This window comes from Gasterosteus aculeatus, chromosome Y, assembly GCF_964276395.1.
Source record: "Gasterosteus aculeatus chromosome Y, fGasAcu3.hap1.1, whole genome shotgun sequence".
NCBI classification, from domain to species: domain Eukaryota; kingdom Metazoa; phylum Chordata; class Actinopteri; order Perciformes; family Gasterosteidae; genus Gasterosteus; species Gasterosteus aculeatus.
In genome coordinates, this window is record NC_135709.1 from 7,692,236 (window position 1) to 7,714,316 (window position 22,081).

The 22,081-nt window shown below is 44.1% G+C and overlaps 1 protein-coding gene and 2 long non-coding RNA genes across 11 annotated transcripts; 1 reads left to right on the forward strand and 2 right to left on the reverse strand.

Annotated features, from left to right (window-relative positions):
- Positions 1–1,389: 1,389 nt before the first annotated feature.
- On the reverse strand, positions 1,390–13,917 carry LOC120812634 (G/T mismatch-specific thymine DNA glycosylase-like). 9 transcript variants are annotated; one of them, XM_078097460.1, is made up of 11 exons: positions 13,875–13,917; positions 12,363–12,434; positions 10,393–10,553; positions 9,786–10,105; positions 9,627–9,696; positions 5,295–5,430; positions 5,085–5,167; positions 4,897–4,991; positions 4,055–4,226; positions 3,690–3,860; positions 1,390–3,317 (listed from the first exon to the last, which is right to left on the reverse strand). In XM_078097460.1, exons 2-11 carry the CDS (start codon positions 12,416–12,418, stop codon positions 3,190–3,192), a joined length of 1,392 nt encoding a protein of 463 aa, XP_077953586.1. In that variant the 5' UTR covers positions 12,419–12,434; positions 13,875–13,917; the 3' UTR covers positions 1,390–3,189. The 9 variants fall into 9 exon arrangements, with proteins under 9 accessions (XP_077953586.1, XP_040024699.2, XP_040024702.1 ...); XM_040168765.2 differs by lacking the exon at positions 13,875–13,917 and adding an exon at positions 13,046–13,196 and having other exon boundaries at positions 1,390–3,314; XM_040168768.2 differs by lacking the exon at positions 13,875–13,917 and adding an exon at positions 13,046–13,196.
- On the forward strand, positions 13,444–15,250 carry LOC144390964 (uncharacterized). Its single transcript, XR_013454812.1, has 3 exons — positions 13,444–13,504; positions 13,938–14,028; positions 14,630–15,250. It is a non-coding gene; the product is annotated as an uncharacterized LOC144390964 (long non-coding RNA).
- A 1,210-nt stretch (positions 15,251–16,460) lies between these two features.
- Positions 16,461–17,499, reverse strand: LOC144390967 (uncharacterized). Its single transcript, XR_013454814.1, has 2 exons — positions 17,376–17,499; positions 16,461–16,775 (listed from the first exon to the last, which is right to left on the reverse strand). It is a non-coding gene; the product is annotated as an uncharacterized LOC144390967 (long non-coding RNA).
- Positions 17,500–22,081: the final 4,582 nt, after the last annotated feature.

Below are 22,081 nucleotides of genomic sequence, written 5' to 3' on the forward strand. Positions count from 1 at the left end.
ATTGATTCACTCTCATCAAAAATTGCAACACTGTTTCACCTGAACTCTTCTGGAGTGGAAGATGAGATATTCACACTACAAGCTGACATTGAGCTGAAGTCCAGAGCTCATGGACAATTCTGGAACTTACTAGCAGAGGAAAAGTATCCCAACATGAGGAAATGTGCTACCTCCTTGACTGCATTTTTCGGCTCCACTTATTTATGTGAGTCAGCCTTTTCCTACATGAAGATAATTAAGTACAAGTACCGCTCCACTGTGACTGATGAGCATTTGGAAATGTGCTTGAGGCTGGCTGTCAGCAGCTACTGTCTGGACTATGTATCCCTGGCTGATTCAATTCAGTGCAAGTCATCAGAGTGAGCTCAGGTGATGGCAAAAAATGTACATAATTATGTTGTTCAGTCTGTTCAGTTCTGAATTATGTTGTGTTGTGCAACATATGTGGTTATACATCAACATAAGTTGTAAGAATCCTCAATATATTTCTCAATAAATATAATGGGTAGATCATTTTGACTTGGTCATTTCAAAAGTAGCTCCCATGCTGAAAAAGTGTGAGCACCCCTGGTGTAGAGGATGGGGCTGAGGACACAACCCTGTGGGGTGGCGATGTTGGTGAAGATGCTGGCTGAAGTCCTGTTTCCAATCCTGACAGACTGAGGCCTGCCAGTCAGAAAGTTGTTTGGGTTTTAAGTAGAAGTGAAAGCCTAGTCATGGAATTTATAGTACGTGTAATAATGTTTAGTGAATTGTAGTTTGTGTTATAAGATATCAGTTATTACATTAACATATCAGATGAAGTGAATGCAATTTGAATCAAACACAATGTATAGTCATGTAAATCATATAAACACTGTACACATTAACATTCTGTCACAATGTGATGTTAAAACCTGGGGACGGATGCTAATTGCCGTACTTTATGGATTTCTCCCAATTTTATCCCCAAAGAGGGTTTTTTGGGAGTTTTTTTTCCTGTCAGGTAGTAAATGAACAACTTAATGTAAGGCAGCCGACTGAGGCAAATGTCTTGAGAATTGAACCACATGAGCTGTCTTAGATCTTATGATGAAGTGTGATGAACGGTGATTATTAATGATGTGTTGTAATTAAGGTGTACTAGTTATAAGATGAAGACTTAAACAATGTATGCTTTGTTATATTCACTCATTGAGGCATAAAGCCAACTGTAGAAGGAACGTTTTAAAGGCTCACAAATCTACAGTATGTTTACACACTGAGCCCAACATCCTCTTTGAAGATCACTTCCAAAATCAACACAAAACAAAGGTCCCTCGCATCAGCTTTAAAATAAAATTGTAATCTAGAATAATGAATACAAAAAAAAATTCAATACCTAATAGATGAAACAGAAAAGATGTATTATTGAACTTCAGCATTATTCTTTATTTTGGATGAGGAGGAATTTTATCATTAAAACAAAAATAAAAATAACTTTTAACTAACCTGTAGTGAATCTACTGTAAAAGCCCAGACATGAACTGTACCACAAGTTTATGTATGTATGTGTGTGTGCTGTGGGAGGCGTGCAGGGACCCTCACAGTGGAGACACTCAGTGGTCTCAGGTCACTGACTTCCTCCCAGTGAGGCTGCTAATGTGTCTTCTCAGCCTCCTCTTGCTGCCCGTTGAGTTGATCTGATCACTTAACTTTAACTTTATTCCCTTGTTTTATACTAACCCATAGCCTTATTCTACTAACCCATTGCATTAGCATTTAATTTTACTTTATGTTATTACTTGTGCACTGCTGTCTACTGTCACGCACCAACCGGCAAGACAAATTCCTTGTATGTTTTACATATTTTGGCAATAAATGTTGATTCCTGAGTCACTCGCCAAAACGTGCCACCAGAAGGAGGCAAAGTCACATTTGCGAAACCTTTTCTTTCCCATGCTTCGAATGGTTTTACGTGAAGCACTCTGAACAAATGTGTGAACTCGCTTTGCCTACGTTCTCCAGGGCATTTGGAGAGCAGCGCTGCAGCAGCTCCTCGACCTCCGACCTCACAGCCCGGACAGGAGACGACGAACAAATCAAACCGGCGGCCTCAACGAACATCCCCAATTCCAACAGCAGCCTTCATTGGGAGGGTGAAGGCCCTAACCCTAACAGCAACGACCTGGACTCATTCTCCCCCATATCCAACTCCCCTAATCTGAATACAGCGGGTTCAGAGACTTTAACCCGCCGACGTAAACGGGAAGGTCAACCAGAAACCACCGCAGGCTAAACCCTTTTATGAATGGAATGGAATAATATCGCGTAACCCAACAATCACATGACATGAGGACCAAAAGCTGGACTTCTCAACTATCACACTTTAAAAAGAGTAATTGATCCTGATCTAAATCAAAGGTTAACAAACACACATTGAACGCAGTTCATGATATCATTCCAACTTGTTTTGAGTTGAAGAGAAGAAAATCCCACAGAAGTTTGTATCGAGAACAATCTACTACTATTTTGGTTTTATGAGTCAACAAGGTTCAACTAACACAACATTGTGTGCGATTTAACCCCGCTGTAGTTTACCTAGTTCACAATCTTGTTGTTATAGAAACATTTTCCATAGGACTATGTCAGCTGAAGGGATCATACAAAACCCCGCAATAGATGAATTTGTCATATGAAAATTATGAGAGTAACAAAATGTGTTGTGTGCTCAACCTTTGTGGGAGGTAAATTCAAAACACCTCAGCTATCTTCACATGTTTACAATGAAATGACCGAAGAGCAGTCCAATAATATAAAAAAGGCATCATCAAGACATTTTCAATGGACACGTTTCATAAAATTCCTTGTGAGTGACATTTTGATAATCATACAAAATGTAATTCTAAAATTCCTACATTCCTACAGTGCAGCGCAGTACAGTACAAAGGCTAAACAAACGTATAAATACATGACCTTCTTCAAGACAGTCGAGCATCATTGTCCCTGATTTCACGTATATAAAAAAGAGACTGCCTTGAAGATGATCATACATTAGAGCAGGACCAAAAACAACATTTAAAAAAATTAAATACACAGAATAATCTGCAAAAGTTCTACCAGAAAAGTCCATCTATGTGTGTGTATGTTCCACTCGAAGACTAAGAAAAAAAACAGAAGAGAGAAAAAAAAAGGCAAAAGATTGAAAACCAGACAAAAGTAGTCCTGTGTTTATGCGCTGGCCTCCTTTGGTGTCCCGCTGATGTCTGGAATCTGATCTGCGAAGGACTGAGTCATCCACTGTCCGTCTGGCAGCTGGCCCTCTGGTATTTGTGACGTGGTCGCCTCCTGAGCGCCTTCTGAAGGAGAAGTCAGAAACAACTTACTGACTGCCACTCAGTGGTTTTTATTCTTAGATATATTCCCTTTTCTTCCTTTAATTTGTCTATTCCTTGTCATTGCATGTACTGTGTTTTGTTATGGAGTGGTAAAAAGCATACATGGCAAATAAGGCTCATTGGGATTTAATCCACATTTTTACACATGCAGCAGCTCGGTAAATGGATTTCTCCCCTCCGACTTAACTTTAATGGGGAAGTCAGGTTTCTCTGTCCGGATTCATTTTGTTATGCTGTTTAAGAAACAAGCTCACTGCAGAAAGCCGCCTGTAATCCGGTTGTTAAAATAAATTTAATAAAACGTGCAGAGCGGAACACACTCAACTGCGTTACCCGTGTTGTCTGCACTCGAGAACGTGCAGTGGCCGTTGGTCTGGCTTGGAGCCCCGGCCCCTTCGGCCCCTCCGGCCCCTTCGGCTCCTCTCTCCGCATACACTCCACCTAAGGCATCTTCGTACCCAGGATCGTAATGCTCCTCCTTTATGGCCATCCTCTTGGCGTCCTCTATTCACGTGAACAAAAAAAACAAAGAAAGAAGGAAAAGAGTGAATGCCAAACGTCACTTAATGGGATTATGACATTAGGGTGCTGGCACCAGATCTGGGGCAATGATGTCACTGCCTATAAGCATGTAACTACTTATTTCTAAATGGTTACATGGCAGGTTTATTGTCACTTTCATCCGTAACTGTGCTTACCTTTAGCCAACAACAGGTCAAAGGAGTAATCAACCTCTTCGACCTCAGTCGGTTTCTGGACGCCCTTCAGCTGGTCTCGGAGCTCCCTCAGTTTGATGTAGAAGTGGACTTTGTCCTGAGCTCGAGGGAACTGAGCACAGCGAGCGCTGGATGAAGGCATCAGGTACAGAGCCTGTGTGGGGGAGGGGGGGTCGCGTCAATACTTCTACGAAAGGCTGTGGAGTTTCTAGAAGGTTCAATTCAATTATGAATATTTAAGGTGCATATAACTGTTTTTAAAGGACCCATCGTATGCCCATTTTTTCACAAGTTGATATGGTTCCTTGGGGTCTCAATTAAATGTTTGTAACATATTTTGGTCAAAATACCACAAGAATCATTTCAAACAGCACCCTTTTTACCCTGTCAAAAACACCTCCCCACAGATTGACCTGTTTTGAGTGCTTGTTCCTTTAAATGCTAATGAGCCAGCTCCCCCCTCTCCTCTCCCCCCTCCCCCCTGGGTCGAGTGGTGGTGGGGGGCGGTCCAAGGCCATGGAGGCAGACTCCCTACATGGGCGTGCTTCAAAATCTACTTAGTCGTTGGTGGTGATCCTATTGGACGCACTCAAGCATATCGTTTCTGACACCACAACACAATACCACACCACAACAAGCCGTGTGAGATGTTTTTTTCCAGTGTTTTTGTGTTGGGAGACATGCCAGATACCCAAATTAACGTATAGAAGCACTAAAAAAGTGGAATTTTCATAATTTGGCCCCTTTAATATTGCTTTTTATTAGAAACCTCATTATGAGACTGTCACGGATATTTGAGAATAATGAAGCAGTGAGGGACTCACCACCTCACAGTCGGGGATCTTGTGCGGCTGCAAACCAAAATTAAGTTTCTTTGGTTTCTTACCAAACATCTCTCTGCAGAACATTTCATAAATGCCTTTGGGGGATGAGAGAAGAACAGAAAATGTGACTTCAGTTAACATTCACGAATCATTTCACTGCAACTGTGGCTCTGTCGTAGAGTGCTTACATTTTCCATTAAAAACAGCAATAAGAGGCTTGAACGTCTTCAGCTTCTCTACAAGGATTTTGCCTCCTTCACGCAACTCTTTACTGTTGAGATGGAAACAAAAGAAAAATGGCATCAGAACAAAAGTCTAATTTGTGCAAACAGGAATCTCAGCTGATTTAAGATAAAGATGCCCCCTCCTGGCGCTACATATAGATCTTCAAACATTACCTTGAGAGATCTTTACTCCCTGGCGTCGCTCTGGCCACCATGTTGGTGAAGCCCATTTTGTACTTGCCAGGCAGTGTGGTGTCGTGCATGTGGTTCAGTAGCTCCTCTGTGAACCCGGACAGAAAGAGGCACTTCCCTGAAATGCAAAGTCACCTCGTCATTTCTCTCTATGGTCAACACAAGCAGATGTATAGTTAATGGTACAGCACATCCAGCTTAATTTAGAACGTAGGGGGAGGAAAGAACAAAAATATTCCGGCCATCATGTTTTCAATCTTAATTTTTAAGGTGCAGAAGTCAAACGGGGCCTCGAAAAATAGAACCACTCACGTAACAATCAAAATCATTCAGGCAATTGGTGTCTTGCATTTTGAGGAGTTTTTGTCAAGGCCAATCGACCTTTTGTCTCCTAAACGACGGTGGAGTGGTCAGCGCAGCCGACTAGAGGTTAAATTCCCCTTCTCAGGCCTGATTTTGCCAGCGTGCATCTCTTCTCCAAGGCCATCAAACATCCAGGCGACCTGAAATCGGACTAAGTTTCTTTTTCTTTAAACCAAGCTAGTCTGCTAACTTTGTTGTTGATTCTAGTGTCTTAAGTTACTTTGATTGCTGTTTGCTTTAGTTCTTGCCGTTTTACTTCCAGTTCTCTCTGTTTGAGGTTAACTTGGCTCGTAGTTTGCTTAAACTCTTTCACTTTTTTAGTCCCAGTTGGTGCTCTAGACCAGTGTTTTTCAACCAGTGTGCTGCGAGAGGCTGTCAGGTGTGCCGTGAAAAAAAATCATTTTTTACATACTGTCACTTCATTGGTGAAAAAAAAAAGAGCCAACTTGTGTGTTTGTGTCGTCCCGCTGTTGGTGGTATGAAGGCTCAATACTCCCCTCTGCCTGTGGGTGGCGGTACGCAACGTAATTAATAGGCAGATTTGCTGAGGCGACCATTTAAAAAAGTGAGATTAAGAGATGGGCATAAAGCCTGCCATCTTGGCATTATGATGATGTCACGTTTAATAAAACACAACAAATAGAACAACGCGTATCCCTGATTTCTTAGAGTATATTATGCTCATGCTGAAACTATGTTTGGTTTGATTTTCATATCATTTCCGGTTGTTGGTGTGCCGTGAGATTTTTTCTGTGTCTGAAGTGTGTCTTGACGCAAAAAAGGTTGAAAAACACTGCTCTAGACTGTACTATTAACTGCCAGTGTGCCTTCCTAACTCTGCTAGGTTTGACCTGATCTAAGTCTGTTTTGCCTTCACTTCTGAATCAAATAAGACTTACAAATAAGAAGATCCCATTTTGTCAAAACGCTACATGGTGATTGTTCACTGATTAGGGTGTCAGGCAATTGGTGTCTTGCATTTTGAGGAGTTTCTGTCGAGGCCAATCAACCTTTTGTCTCCTTAACGACGGGGGAGTGGTCAGCGCAGCCGTAGCCGACTTCCACTAACGAGGGAGTATTTAACTAGAAATAGAGTGAAGCGTTAGCTTCAGCGTTTTCTTATCCTCGCAGCACGAAGACGAGCAGGACAAAGACTAGGGAGTCTTTCGTGGAGTCTTCGAGGCGGCTGAATGCGGCGCCTTCTTCTAGTTTTAATTATGTGTTTGACCCCTTTACCCGTACCTGTCCGAACCTCTTCCCGCAGATACTACAGGCCTCATGCTAGATCTTCTCTCTATGGTAACCTTTCCTCTCTCACCTATCCCACCCGCTCCACACACGTCCAGCATCTCATCACAGGAGGCCTCTGGAACTGCCAGTCAGCTACTCGCAAGGCAGACTTCATCTCCGGCTTCGCTATCCAGCAGTCGCTTGACTTCCTCGCTCTTACCGAGACCTGGATCACACCTGAGAACACATCCACCCCAGCCGCTCTCTCCTCCGCCTTCTCCTTCAGCCACACTCCCAGGCCCACTGGTAGGGGTGGTGGCACAGGTCTACTCATTTCACCCAAATGGAGCTTTTCTCTTTACCCTCTTCTACCATCCACCCCACTGTCTTTCGAATTCCATGCTGTAACAGTTACTCACCTGGTGCAATTAACCATTGTTGTCCTTTACCGTATGTCCTTGGGTCATTTCTTGGAAGAACTGGACATTCTCCTGTCCAACTTCCCTGAAAATGCCCCCCCGCTCATCCTCCTGAGTGACTTCAACATGGAGACAGAGAAGTCATCTGACCTCTTACTCCTACTTTCTTCTTTCGCTCTGTCCCTCTCCTCCTACTCACAAAGCCGGCAATCACCTTGACTACATCTTTACTAGAAACTGCTCTACCACTAAACTCTCTGTAACTCCACTTCATGTGTCTGACCACTTCTTCATCTCTTACTCTCTCCCACTCTCTATAACTAACGACCCTGCCCCATTGACTGACCCTGTACCTGTTCGTCGCAACATTCGCTCCCTCTCTCCCTCCTCTCTGGCATCCTCTGTTCTATCTGCTCTCCCTCCTACTGACTCCTTCTCACTCTTGCATCCGAACGCTGCTGCTGAGACTCTTCTCTCAACTCTTTCCTCCTCTCTAGACTCTCTCTGTCCTCTTACGACCCGACGGACTGGCAAATCCTTTCCGGCTCCGTGTCGGTCTCAACCGGTGCCATGAGGGCCACCATGGGAGCACCGGAAAGAAGATGGCGTAAATATAAACGACCTGACGACCTGCTTGAATTTCAATCTCTTCTCTCCTCTCTTTCTGCTTCTATCTCTGCTGCCAAAAGCTCTTTCTACCAATCCAGAATGGAATCTTAATTTTCTAATCCCAAAAAACTCTTTTCGATCTTCTCCAACCGCCTCGAACCCCCTCCTCGCCTCTCCACCCTTCTTCCGGGTGACTGTGTCCACTACTTTACCAAGAAAATAGCTTCTTCCCTTTCTGTCCAAAACCCTTGAACGTGCGATCTTTAACCAACTCTCCTCCTATCTCCACCATAACAACCTCCTTGACACCCACCAGTCAGGCTTCAAGGCAGGCCATTCCACAGAGACTGCTCTCCTTGCTGTCTCAGAGCAACTCCACATGCTAGAGCCGCCTCTCTCTCCTCTGTCCTCATCCTTCTGGACCTCTCTGCTGCATTCGACACAGTCAACCACCAGATCCTTATTTCCTCCCTTCAGGAACTTGGTGTCTCAGGCTCTGCTCTCTCCCTTCTCTCGTCCTACCTCGACAGCCGCACCTACCGGGTAACCTGGCGAGGATCTGTGTCGGAACCTTGTCCTCTTACTACGGGAGTTCATCAGGGTTCCGTCCTGGGTCCCCTTCTCTTCTCGCTCTACACCAACTCTCTCGGCGCTGTCATTTGCTCGCATGGCTTCTCCTACCACAGCCATGCCGATGACACCCAACTATTTCTCTCCTTCCCTCCCATATCTGTCTGTCTGACTGACATCTCTCAGTGGATGTCCGCCCACCATCTAGAAATCAACCTCGACAAGACTGAACTACTTCTCTTTCCAGGAAAAGACTCTCCGACCCAGGACTTGACTGTCAACTTTGGCAACTCTGTGTTAACGTCCACTCTAGCCGTTAGGAACCTCGGCGTGACACTCGACAGCCGACTCTCCCTGACTCTCAACATCACTGCGACAACACGATCCTGTAGATACACGCTCTACAACATCAGGAGAATACGTCCTCTTCTCACTCAGAAGGCTGCCCGGGTACTGATTCAGGCTCTTGTCATCTCACGCCTGGACTACTGCAACTCCCTCCTGCCAGGTCTCCCTGCTACCTACATTCGACCTCTGCAGCTCATCCAGAATGAAGCAGCTCGACTGGTCTTTAATCTTCCGAAATTCTCCCACACTACTTCACTCCTCCGCTCTCTTCACTGGCTACCGGTGGCTCATCCAGTTCTAACCATTGGTGCTCACCTACCATGCTGTGAATGGATGGGGTCCAGCTTACATCCAGGACATGGTCAAACCCTACATCCCGACCTGCACTCTCCGCTCTGCATCTGCAAAACTGCTTGTTCCTCCTCACTGGGAGCAAAACACTCGACTAGATCAACACTCTTTGCTGTCCTGCTCCTAAATGGTGGAACGAGCTCTCTGAAGACATCAGGACCACAGAGAGCCTTCACATCTTCAGACTAAAGACACACCTCTTCAGACTCTACCTCCACTAAAACACTACCACTTAAATTGTACTTATAACGGCTCTTATCTATAGCAAATTGTAAATTGGCTTATTTGAGGAAATTGCACTTTCTTGTTTCTTGTTCTTCTGAGTTTGTACCCTATGGTTGAATGCACTTATTGTAAGTCGCTTTGGATAAAAGCGTCAGCTAAATGACATGTAATGTAATGTAATTCTCATCAGACAACTTACAGAAATGATTTCCAGGACCTGGAAACCACCGTCCAATGAAAGCTGCCATCAATCCTGGGTTGATACCAATCTGGTGAATAAAGCGGCGCACGTTTTTTTAAAGCGTTCAAAAACACAAATCATTTGGCTCCACTCAAACAGCTGAACAGGGAAGCTTACGATGACGTAGTCGAGATTGTACTCCAGCAGGTCCGGTAGAGTTTTTGTCATGACTTCCTCCTCCGACATTCCCTTGAAGCGGTCGATTTTCCTCTTCACCTTCTTGAAGCTCTCGTCGATCTTCTCTAGCTTGCCGTCTCCCTGAGCGCCGGCGGCCTTCTTGGGCTTAGGACCGGGTTTGGCTTTCGGGGCATTTGTGTCCTTTGGCGTCGTGGGAACTTTCTGAGTTTTTGGTGCTTTAGGAACTTTTGGAGGTTTTGGCGGTTTCGGTGCTTTGGGTTCCTTGAGTTGAGCTGGTCTGCCTCTTTTTTTGGCCGGGGCTGCAAGAAAAGTTCAGAGAGGTGACGTCAGACGGATGAACTGCCTGAATCTTAGCCATTTCCTGGTTGATTGTTGCGCACCCTCTACAAATCAAATCAAACCTCCATGCAAACCACAATACCAGTCAAAGATATTTAAAAAAGCTTATTAACAGAACCATTGGCATGACACTGTCATGCAGTATTACTAAACTTTTGTCAACACTTTATGCTTAATTAAGAATCCTGGGATCTGAGCCCAGAACCAGCCTATAAACAGTGAGGGAGTTCAAAGGCGATCATAGTACGTTTAGCCAGGTTCTCCGGTTCCTGCTGATCCATCATGGGTTCTAGATAAGACAAGTGTGCCATGGCTGCCTCTCCTGTCTGCCCCTCTGGGTAGTGAGACGGATGGTTGAAGCCTGAATATTGGGCCTGGAGAGCATGAAACTGCTGTGCAGACTGAACCCTGTGAGAAAGAATGATTTTTAAACAAACAGGGGAGGTATTAATACAACGTGTGAAGTTGCAGCGGGATGGGCTGCAGGACTCAAGCAGAGTTAGACCAGTGGGCTGTGTAACCACACAATTTGAGCACTGTGTGCTGTCTTGCTTTGTTACACAGTGATGATGCATCATTTGGTTTGATAGATTCTTAAATATAACGGATGGCAGTTTTCATTTATGATAAGGCGTGCATTGAACTTTAGCACATACGCTAACAATATCTAGCATCTTTCATGCTAGTGTAACGGGTGTTTGACTCCACTTGCCATCGCTACAAATAATGACAGGGTGTCACGTGGGTGCCCTCTAGTGCAGGGGTCTTCAACGTTTTTCAAGCCAAGGTCCCCCAAACTGATGGCGAGGTGGAGCAGGGACCCCCTATTCTACGGAGTTTGGTCCGCCATCTTTTATTTTTGAGCTTCACGCTCTTTAGACGTGAGCATAAACACGATCTGATTGGCTGGTGCCTGCGCTGTCGTATTCGCATGAAAGGAGCTGTGAGTGAACCGGTGCCCAGCTTGAGAGCCGCTGAGGGAAGCTGAATGTGTCTGTTGCGGACTGACAGATAATGTCTTCTCCATCAATTTATCCGTTCGCTTCAATATGTTGGATTCATGTTAATGTGTATGTAAAGACCATAAATAAAATTCTGATTCTGAAGACATTTACATTTGTGGGGAAAAAAATTGTTTTAAAAAATTGTCTTATCAACCAAAAATTTGTTGAAGACCTCTGCGTAGTGGGTCCCTGCGGACGTGGGTGTGACACCCTGTAGCTAAAGTTAGTCTGCTGCAACTAAGTTGGCTGTAGAAAGTCCCCTTTGCAATGCTAATTCAACCAGCTCATGTGTTTTATTTTGTTTAACAGTTATGATGCCACGAGGTACTTTATGAAGACGCTAACCTCTGTATATTCGCCAGGGTGTCCAATGTCGCAAAATAAACGGCTGATTGGAGTCGAATGTGGTCCGTGTCCTGGTAACACAACGCAAGAGAGACTACAACCGCTACACTAGCAATATTTAAGTAGTTGTAATAGTTATGCATCATGCACATTCCTTGTATGTGAACACCTGCTGAATAAACTGGATTCTGATTTTATCAATTATCAAGAGTTGATTAATCCTCATGAAGGAAATTCCTTTATGTTAACTTTATTGTTAGGTCCACATTGTCATTGCCATTTAATTTTAGATTGTGTGGCTGGTTTGATTCAGTTGGAATCAGATGGAGACAATTTAGAGAGTATTGTTTGATTTGTTATTTTATCAAATAAGATGATTTACAACTTGCTATATTCTTAAAAACGACTGCCTGTCTTCATTTTAGCGAGGATGAAGTATGAGCATCACTTTTGAAAATATGTGTGTTGCATGTTGATGATTTAAAAACAGATAACAATAAATCCCCCTGGAGAGGTGTGTCTGTTTCACACCAGATGGAGAACCTACACTGTATGAAAGCTACCGGTCAACGAAGGTTATGGAAATAAGGACACTGTAAGAAATGTTAAATCCTATTGAGCGAAAATATTCCACTGAACAGACGCTTCCCTTTACTTTGCCTCTTTTAGAATAAAGTAAAACTCCAGGTTACAACCAAGCAATACACACAGCATTGAAAATCATCATTAACGCAACGACCCAAACACAAATGGTAAAACAAAACTCAAAAAGGGGCACACATGTTTCCTTTCATTTTCATCCCACTTTGCCATTCAGAGGTCTGCAGATGTAGTTGAGTGGACCACCTTGTGGCGGAGGAAGACTCACCACTGTTGAAGATACTCCGGGGAGACAACAGGGAATCCATTCAGCTTGTCTTCCATCTTTTGGGTGGTTTGACTTTATCAAATAAATCAATAGGCAAATTGAGGAAACATAGCTGGGGGATGTACACGTTGGTTTAGCATATTGAGGGTCTGGCAGTGTATGAATCTGAATGCATGTGCCGGGGCATTTCACATAAAGGGTGGCGGTAGCAACAAAAGACAAACCACGAGATAAACAAGACCAAACAAAAGAATGACGACGGAGATAACACAACAAAACAAAGTTAAACAGCGTCACGTAGAGCGTACGAACAGTGTATATTATTCACAGCAGAATCCACTTCTTACGTCACACTCGCACCTTGTTCCACGGCAATGCTAACCAGCGAGCTAAACCCCAATGGAAACCGGTTCACGTTATTCATTTTCAAACCGCTTCAAAATGGCGTTACGCTGCTAGTAGGTAGATGTATGGGTGTGCTGGTGTCTCATTGGAATCACAGAGGTTTCATATTCCGGGAGATAATCTGAATTGTATTGTTAAAAGCAATTCAGCAGCAGTGCCACAAGTGCAGCTAATAAACAGCTAGCTGTTGAGCTAATTTAGGTTTGGTTTCAAATCGAGCGAGATTCCTCGCATAGAAATCGCTCCGACTTTACCAGTATTTAAAAACGTAGACGTACCTGTTGTGGGTAATGTTTATATGAGTATCTTCGGTACGTAAAACTGTTATTTTTCCATCTACCCTGCTATTCTATTCACAAGATATGAGGAGTAACACAGGCAACAAAGACATGACAGTCCTGCCAGTCAACTTTGACACCAGACGATCCCAAGTCTAAGACGTAGGTGTGCAAGAATAAACATAGGTTTGACTCTAGAAGAACAAATGACTAAAAGGGACCTAAACAATAGTATTTAGTTTCATACATCTATATGCAATAAAATGTTCTCAATACGGCGTTTTTTTTTACAGAAAACTACACTGTAAATGTAAAACCAAACGAAACCCTACCTCCCCTATAGAATAGTTGGTATGAGCTGTTCGGCTTTTAAAGTCTGCTGGCGAGGCTCCTACAGTGGGCGATGTTTAAAGGGTTTGTTGGCAGCTTGCAGGAATGACGATTTTCTGCATATACCCAGTGAGCACAAGACGTAATTTAAACGTTGAAATATGGTTGAAATCGGGTTGAAATGAGGTCTGAACGTCTAAGACCTCATTTAAAAGTCTTTTCAACCGTCTAAAAATGGGATGAAACATCAACGTGCCAGAAAACGTTAATTTGTTGATAAATGTGTCATATTGTAACGTAAGGTTGAAAGAGAGACGATATTAACGTTAAGATTTTCAGAATAATTAATGAACTGGTCGGCGAAATTTGGTCTACGCGAAGACGTAATTTCAACGTATTTACTATTTCGCTTAAAACGTCATAAATATGAAACTACGGACTGCGTGCTGTCAATAAGATGCGTTTAAGACATAATAATGCGGGCAGGTTCAAACATTACCTGTAAACACGTGACTCCGCTCACATCTGTAACGCGCATGCGCGAGTTCTTAGACGCCTGCAGAGCTCCGACCGGACGCAGCACGAAGCGAAGTTACGGCAGCAGAGCGACATGAACGGGCTGATAGAACCACGACTACCGGCTCCAATGCTCTGTAAGTACGGGAGTGTTTGAATGAAGCACACATGGAACTATAACCGGGTGTTTTACTTGTGCTGCCGACTCGATACAGGAAAGACGGCCCTTTTTGTTAAGCTAGTTAGCGTTAGCGCAGGTAGTTTGCTAGTTAGCATGCTAGCTTGGAGCATGCTAGCGTGCAGCATGATGACCTGGACCAAAAGTAAACATTCCAGACATTTTTGTGCGTGTTTGGTGTTACTAATGCGTTAGATTGTTGCTGTACCCATAAATATTATTGCATTTCACATTGAAAAAAATACGTTTTTAAAGCAATGGTGGCTAAGTTGCATTGCAAGGGTGAAGGGCTGAATTCAACAAGTTGTGCTCTGTAAACAAGAGGCCGAAACATTGTAAGTTACTGCTGCTTAAAGCATGATACTGTGTAATATACCTGGACATGTTACTCCAGAAATACCATAAGTTGCAGATGAATTGTTATCTTGTTTATAATGTAATAAGTAAACCATCTATAAATGAGTGTTCTAACGCACCTGCTGCTGTTATTATTATTAGTTTATTACTGTCATCATAAACCCAAATGACCAACTTTGCCTTTGTGCTTTCCCTCCTCACAGGTTTCTGCGGGTGGTGGTTGCATCTGATGGAGGTTACGTCTGATGATGGTTGTCCCTGCACTGGTCCTGCCTTACCCCTGGCTTAATAATCCACAATATTAGAATCATTTATGTTGTAGGAATCGGATGTACTGTACATCTTTTAAGTTGTTCACACCTTCTTCCCTACTGTTTTCCCCTCAGGTTTCTCCAGGTTGAAGGTTTTTTACATTTTGGGGTTTAGGGGACAGGGTGTTGCATGTTTACAGATTGCAAAGCTGAACAAAATAAAATGATTTGAATTGAATAAACACGTTGACCAGAGGAATCTGCTTTGTGCACTCTGACTCCCTTTACACAAAGAATCCTCAAGTGAGGATGAGGGAGATGCAGCTGATTTCAGGTATACTATCCCAACTCAAGTGAGGCACATCTTGTTACAGAATCTATAATGAAGTTCCAATGATTCAGAAAAATGGTCTACAAACACAGAATTGTTGAACACAGAAATGTTGTTTCTGCACTTTTAATTCCATAATTTATTTTCCTGAAAAATATATTTTATTTCTGTATTGTTTTTAATTAGCAAAAGTGCTGTTATATGTATAGTGTTATATTTATAATAAATACAAATCAATAAAATAATGTGTTTGTCCTTGTAAAGGGATGTTAACATGACAACTGTGACTAAGTATGTAACTTGTAAGTTTCCAGTGAGCAATTTATCCGTTGAAAGAACGTTTAAAAGACGTCTATGGCCCGACGTTGAAAAGAGGTTGCAAATTGGTTCAAAAGTGAAAGTTGTTTCAACGTCTATTCATAGACGTCTTTTCAACGTCTATTCATAGACGCTGAAAAGACGTTTACGTTTAGACCACATTTCAACCAGCGAGCATTTCAACGTTGAAACAACGTTTAAAAGACGTCTATGCCCGACGTTGAAAACACGTTGCAAAATGGTTTAATAGTGAAAGTTGTTTCAACGTCTATTCGTAGACGTTGAAAAGACGTTCGCGTATAGACCCGTTTTCAACGTGATTTATAATATCGGTGGTAAACTTACAAATGTGGACGTAGTTTCTTTTTAAACCTCTAAAATAATGATATAGCACACAAGAGAAGACGAAATATTACCGTATTAAAAAATCACGTTGAAATGTGGTCTAAACATAGACGTCTTTTCAACGTCTACGAATAGACGTTGAAACAACTTTCACTTTTAAACCATTTTGCAACGTCTTTTCAACGTCGGGCCATAGACGTCTTTTAAACGTCTTTTCAACGTTGAAATGCTCGCTGGTTGAAATGTGGTCTAAACGTAAACGTCTTTTCAACGTCTATGAATAGACGTTGAAACAACTTTCACTTTTGAACCAATTTGCAACGTCTTTTCAACGTCGGGCCATAGACGTCTTTTAAACGTTGTTTCAACGGATAAATTGCTCGCTGGAAACGTACAAGTTACATACTTAGTCACAGTTGTCATGTTAACAGCCTTTAACAAGGACAAACACATTATTTTATTAATTTGCATTTATTATAAATATAACACTACACATATAACACTTTTCCTAATTAAAAATACAAAAATAAAATATATATTTCAGGGAAATTAACTATGGATTTAAAAGTGCAGAAACAACATTTCTGTGTTCAACAACAACAATTCTGTGTTTGTAGACCATTTTTCTGAATCATTTGAACTTCATTTTTAGATTCTGTAACAAGATGTGGCTGTGAGTCACTTGAGTTGGGATAGTATACCTGAAATCAGCTGCATCTCCTTCATCCTCACTTGATGATTCTTTGTGTAAAGGGAGTCAGAGTGCAGAGAACAGCCCTCAATTGCAGATTTCTCTGGTCAACGTGTTTATTCAATTCAAATCATTTTATTTTGTTCAGCTTTGCAATCTGTAAACATGCAACATCCTGTCCTAAAACCCCCAAAATGTAAAAAACCTTCAACCAGGAGAAACCTGAGGAGAAAACAGCAAGGCAGTAGGTGTGTAGAGCATGAACAATTTAAAGATGTACAGTACATCCAATTCCTACGACAGAAATGATTCTAATATTGTGGATTACTAAGCCAGGGGTAAGGCAGGACCAGTGCAGGGACAACCATCATCAGACGTAACCTCCATCAGATGCAACCACCACCCACAGAAACCTGTGAGGAGGGAAAGCACAAAGGCAAAGTTGGTCATTTGGGTTTATGATGACAGTAATAAACTAGTAATAATAACAGCAGCAGGTGTGTTAGAATCCTAATTTATAGATTGTTTACTTATTACATTATCAACAAGATAACAATTCATCTGCAACTTATGGTATTTCTGGAGTAACATTTCCAGGTATATTACACAGTATCATGCTTTAAGCAGCAGTAACTTACAATGTGTTGTCCCTCTTGTTTACAGAGCACAACTTGTTGAATTCAGCCCTTCACCCTTGCAATCTGTATTTAGCCCCCATTGCTTTAAAAACGTATTTTCAATGTGAAATGCAATACCATTTATGGGTACAGCAACAACCTAACGCATTAGTAACACCAAACACACGAAAAATTTTCTGGGATGTTTACTTTTGGTCCAGGTCATCATGCTGCACGCTAGCATGCTCCAAGCTAGCATGCTAACTAGCAAACTACCTGCGCTAACGCTAACTAGCTTAACAAAAAGGGCCGTCTTTCCCGTATCGGGTGGGCAGCACAAGTAAAACACCCGGTTATAGTTCCAGGTGTGCTTCATTCAAACACTCGCGTACTTACAGAGCATTGGAGCCGGTAGTCGTGGTTCTATCAGCCCGTTCATGTCGCTCTGCTGCCGTAACTTCGCCTCGTGCTGCGTCCGGTCGGAGCTCTGCAGGCGTCTAAGAACTCGCGCATGCGCGTTACAGATGTCAGCGGAGTAACGTGTTTACAAGTAATGTTTGAACCTGCCCGCATTATTATGCCTTAAACGCATCTTATTAACAGCACGCAGTCCGTAGTTTCATATTTATAACGTTTTAAGTGAAATATTAAATACGTTGAAATTACGTCTTCGCGTAGACCAAATTTCGCCGACCAGTTCATTAATTATTATGAAAATCTTAACGTTAATATCGTCTATCTTTCAACCTTACGTTACATTATGACACATTTGTCAACAAATTGATGTTTTCTTGCACGTTGATGTTTTATCCCATTTTTAGCCGGTTGAAAAGACGTTGAAATGAGGTCTTAGACGTTCAGACCTCATTTCAACCCGATTTCAACCATATTTCAACGTTTAAATTACGTCTTGTGCTCACTGGGTTTATTCTTTCCTTCCCAGTTTGTCAATTGTGTGTGTTTGTGTGTTTCTGAGAGAGATACATTTTGACCAGATGAGTGCTGGTTACAGGTCATAAAGAGTGTTAAACTCCACTTTGCAGCTTAGCATTGCTTCTCCAGTTAGTTTCTCTAGTTGTTTCAACATGTAACATGTTATTGCAAACACTGTAAACACATTAATCAACTAACATTTGAATTGTAAGTTTAAGTATTCTTCATCTTTGTCATCATAATCATCATCACCCACAACACTGCTCACAAATATAACAAATGGGCCTGATAATACAGGCAACTAAATACCGATCAGACCATCTTAAGAAAAGAGGTAGTAAAACTCCAAACTATGGTTTACATTTGGTGCATTCATCATTTTGAGTCTTCATACTTAAACAAAACGTTGCTTGATCCCAGCAGGAGGATATAGTTCCAGGTAACAACCCTCTCCTCCCCATGTTGGCTTATTTATACCTCTGTGTTTACATCGTGGTGGGTGTTGGATCGTTGCCTGTCACTGCTCCTCTGTCTCCTGCTTGAGTCTCTGCTTGATTACAGCACTGGGAGCATTGGAGCTGGTGGATGCAAACAAAGGGCTCACAAAGGTTTGAATAATTGACTGGTACATTTGGCCTTTGGCTTTAAGAGACGCCACCGCGAGAACTGACTTTAAGATGGCGCCGTTGATGGCCGCCACGGTGCTTCGGTGCGCTTCGGTGCGCTTCGTTTTTTGTTGTTTTTGTTGTTAATTACGTTTGATGCTGCGATTCCCGGAGCTCTTTCACCAGAGATGAGCTCTTGAACATCCGTGGAACAACTCCAGCGGAGTTACTTCCAACTTTCCTGCTTTCTTCCGTGGAATTACTGGACATTCTAGTCAAAGGTGCGCTCACCTTTCGTCACGCGGTGAGACGAGAGGAAAACGGGCCGGCTCGCTGGTGAGACTTCGCAGGCGTGGTTCTCGCACTCCGCTGCCATGCATCTTTCTCTCCAACGTGCGCTCGCTGTGCAACAAACTGGACGAAATTCAGCTGCTGATGAGGAGAGACAGAGACTTCTCTACATCCTCCGTCTTGTGCTTCACGGAGACGTGGCTCTGCGGATCGATACCGGACTCCGCGCTCCAGCTGGCGGGCTTCCAGCTGCTCCGAGCGGACCGCGACACGGAGCTCTCCGGCAAGACGAAGGGTGGAGGAATCTGCTTCTACTTCAACAACAGCTGGTGCAACGACGTAACGGTGATCCTACAACACTGTTCTCCTGATCTGGAAACTTTCTTCATCAACTGCAAACCCTTTTATTCCCCCCGTGAGTTCGCTTCATTCATCCTGGTCGGTGTTTACATGCCGCCGGCGGGCAACGTTCACGAGGCACAGCGGACACTCGCCGACCAGATACGGCGTGTGGAGCGGACCAACCCGGACTCTTTAGTTATTGTCCTCGGGGACTTTAACAAAGGAAATCTCAGCCATGAACTTCCTAAATACAGACAGTTTATTAAATGCCCCACCAGAGAGGAGAACACGCTGGATCACTGTTACACCACAGTAAGCAGGGCTTATCACGCCGTCCCTCGTGCTGCACTGGGACACTCTGACCACGTCATGGTCCATCTGATTCCTGCATACAGGCAGAAACTAAAGCTCTGCAAACCTGTGGTGAGGGAATTCAAGAAGTGGACCAGTGAGGCGCTGGAGGATCTTCGGGCGTGCTTTGACTGCACAGACTGGGATGTTTTCAGGACTGCTACTGACAGTCTGGATGAGTTCACAGAGGCTGTAACTTCCTACATCGGCTTCTGTGAGGACAGCTGTGTACCATCATGCACCAGGATGAGTTACAACAATGACAAACCCTGGTTCACAGCGGAACTCAGAACACTACGCCTGCAGAAGGATCAGGCATTTAGGAGTGGGGACAAAGACTTGTACACAGAGGCAAAATACAAGTTTAGCAAGGCGGTGAGAGATGCTAAACGACTGTACTCTGAGAAACTCCAACAACAGTTCTCAGCAAGTGACTCTGCTTCGGTCTGGAGAGGCCTCAAACACCTCACCAACTACAAGCCAAAAACCCCCCACTCCATGAATGACCTCCGCCTGGCAGACGAGCTCAATGAGTTCTACTGCAGATTTGGAAGACAATGTCCTGATCCCATCCCCCACAGCTCCACCAACCTGCTGCAGTCCCCCTCCCCTCCCTCCCCCAGCCCATCAGGTGCTCACGCCTCTTCAACTATATCGCCTTCCCCTCCCCCACCAGCAACGACGCTCTCTATTCTGGAGAGAGACGTTAACCGGCTCTTTAGAAGACTAAATCCCCGTAAGGCAGCCGGTCCGGACTCCGTCTCCCCTCACTCCCTGAAGCATTGTGCTGACCAGCTGTCTCCGGTGTTCACTGACATCTTTAACACCTCCCTGGAGACATGCCACGTACCAGCCTGCTTCAAGGCCTCCACCATCATCCCTGTCCCCAAGAAGCCCAGGATCACAGGACTCAATGACTACAGGCCCGTCGCCCTGACCTCTGTAGTCATGAAGTCTTTTGAACGGCTAGTCCTGTCCCACCTGAAGTCCCTCACCGACCCCGTCCTGGACCCCCTGCAGTTCGCCTACAGAGCCAACAGGTCTGTGGACGATGCTGTCAACATGGCCCTCCACTACATCCTCCAGCATCTGGACTCCCCAGGAACCTACGCCAGGATCCTGTTTGTGGACTTCAGCTCTGCTTTCAACACCATCATCCCGTCTCTGCTGCAGGACAAACTCTCCCAGCTGCACGTGCCCGACTCCACCTGCAAGTGGATCACAGACTTCCTGTCTGACAGGAAGCAGCACGTGAAGCTGGGTAAACATGTCTCAGCCTCTCGGACCATCAGCACCGGTTCCCCCCAAGGCTGCGTTCTCTCCCCTCTGCTCTTCTCCCTGTACACCAACAGCTGCACCTCCAGCCACCAGTCCGTCAAGCTCCTGAAGTTTGCGGATGACACCACCCTCATTGGACTAATCTCTGGTGGGGACGAGTCCGCCTACAGGTGGGAGTCTGACCATCTGGTGTTGTGGTGCAGCCAGAACAACCTGGAGCTCAACGCTCTAAAGACAGTGGAGATGGTTGTGGATTTCCGGCGGAACAGAGCCCCACCCTCCCCCATCACCCTGTGTGACTCCCCCATCACTATTGTGGATTCCTTCCGTTTCCTGGGCTCCATCATCACCCAGGACCTCAAGTGGGAGCTGAACATCAGCTCCATCACCAAGAAGGCTCAGCAGAGGCTGTTCTTCCTGAGGCAGCTGAAGAAACTCAACCTGCCAAAGACGATGATGGTCCACTTCTACACGGCCATCATGGAGTCCATCCTCTGCTCCTCCATCACCGCCTGGTACGCTGCAGCCACAGCCAAGGACAAGGGCAGGCTTCAGCGTGTCATCCGCTCTGCAGAGAGGGTGATCGGCTGCAATCTGTCGTCCCTGCAGGACTTGTTTGCTTCCAGGTCTCTGAAGCGAGCTAAAAAGATCGTGGCCGACCCCTCCCACCTCGGACAAAAACTGTTTGTGCCCCTTCCATCTGGCAGGAGGCTGATGTCCATCAGGACTAAGACCTCCCGCCACACGAACAGTTTCTTCCCGTCGGCAGTCGGGCTCATCAACAGAGCCCGGTCCCCCACTGCCTGACTATAACACTCCACCGGTCACTCCCCCTCACACTGCACATGCCACTTTAACTGCAATTCATCACTTGGTCACTTGTCACTTTGTCTCTTGTCTGTTACTTGTTCGTTAGTGCACTTTATGCTTAATATTTTTCTTTTTAACTTTTTAATATTTAAATTTTTTAAACTTTATTCCCTTGTTTTATACTAACCCATAGCCTTAGCCTTATTCTACTAACCCATTGCATTAGCATTTCATTCCACTTTATTTTATTACTTGTGCACTGTTGTCTTATCTGTCTACTGTCGCGCACTAACCGCCAAGACAAATTCCTTGTATGTTTGACATATTTTGGCTAATAAATGTTTCATGATTCCTGATTCCTGAGAAAGAATCTCTTTAAGTCCCTTCAGATACGCATACGTCCGTCATTAGAGGAGCCCTCCATGACACATGGGATCACTCCAAGTTAAAATTTATGTAATCAACACCGTAGACTCAATGCTTGGAGAGATG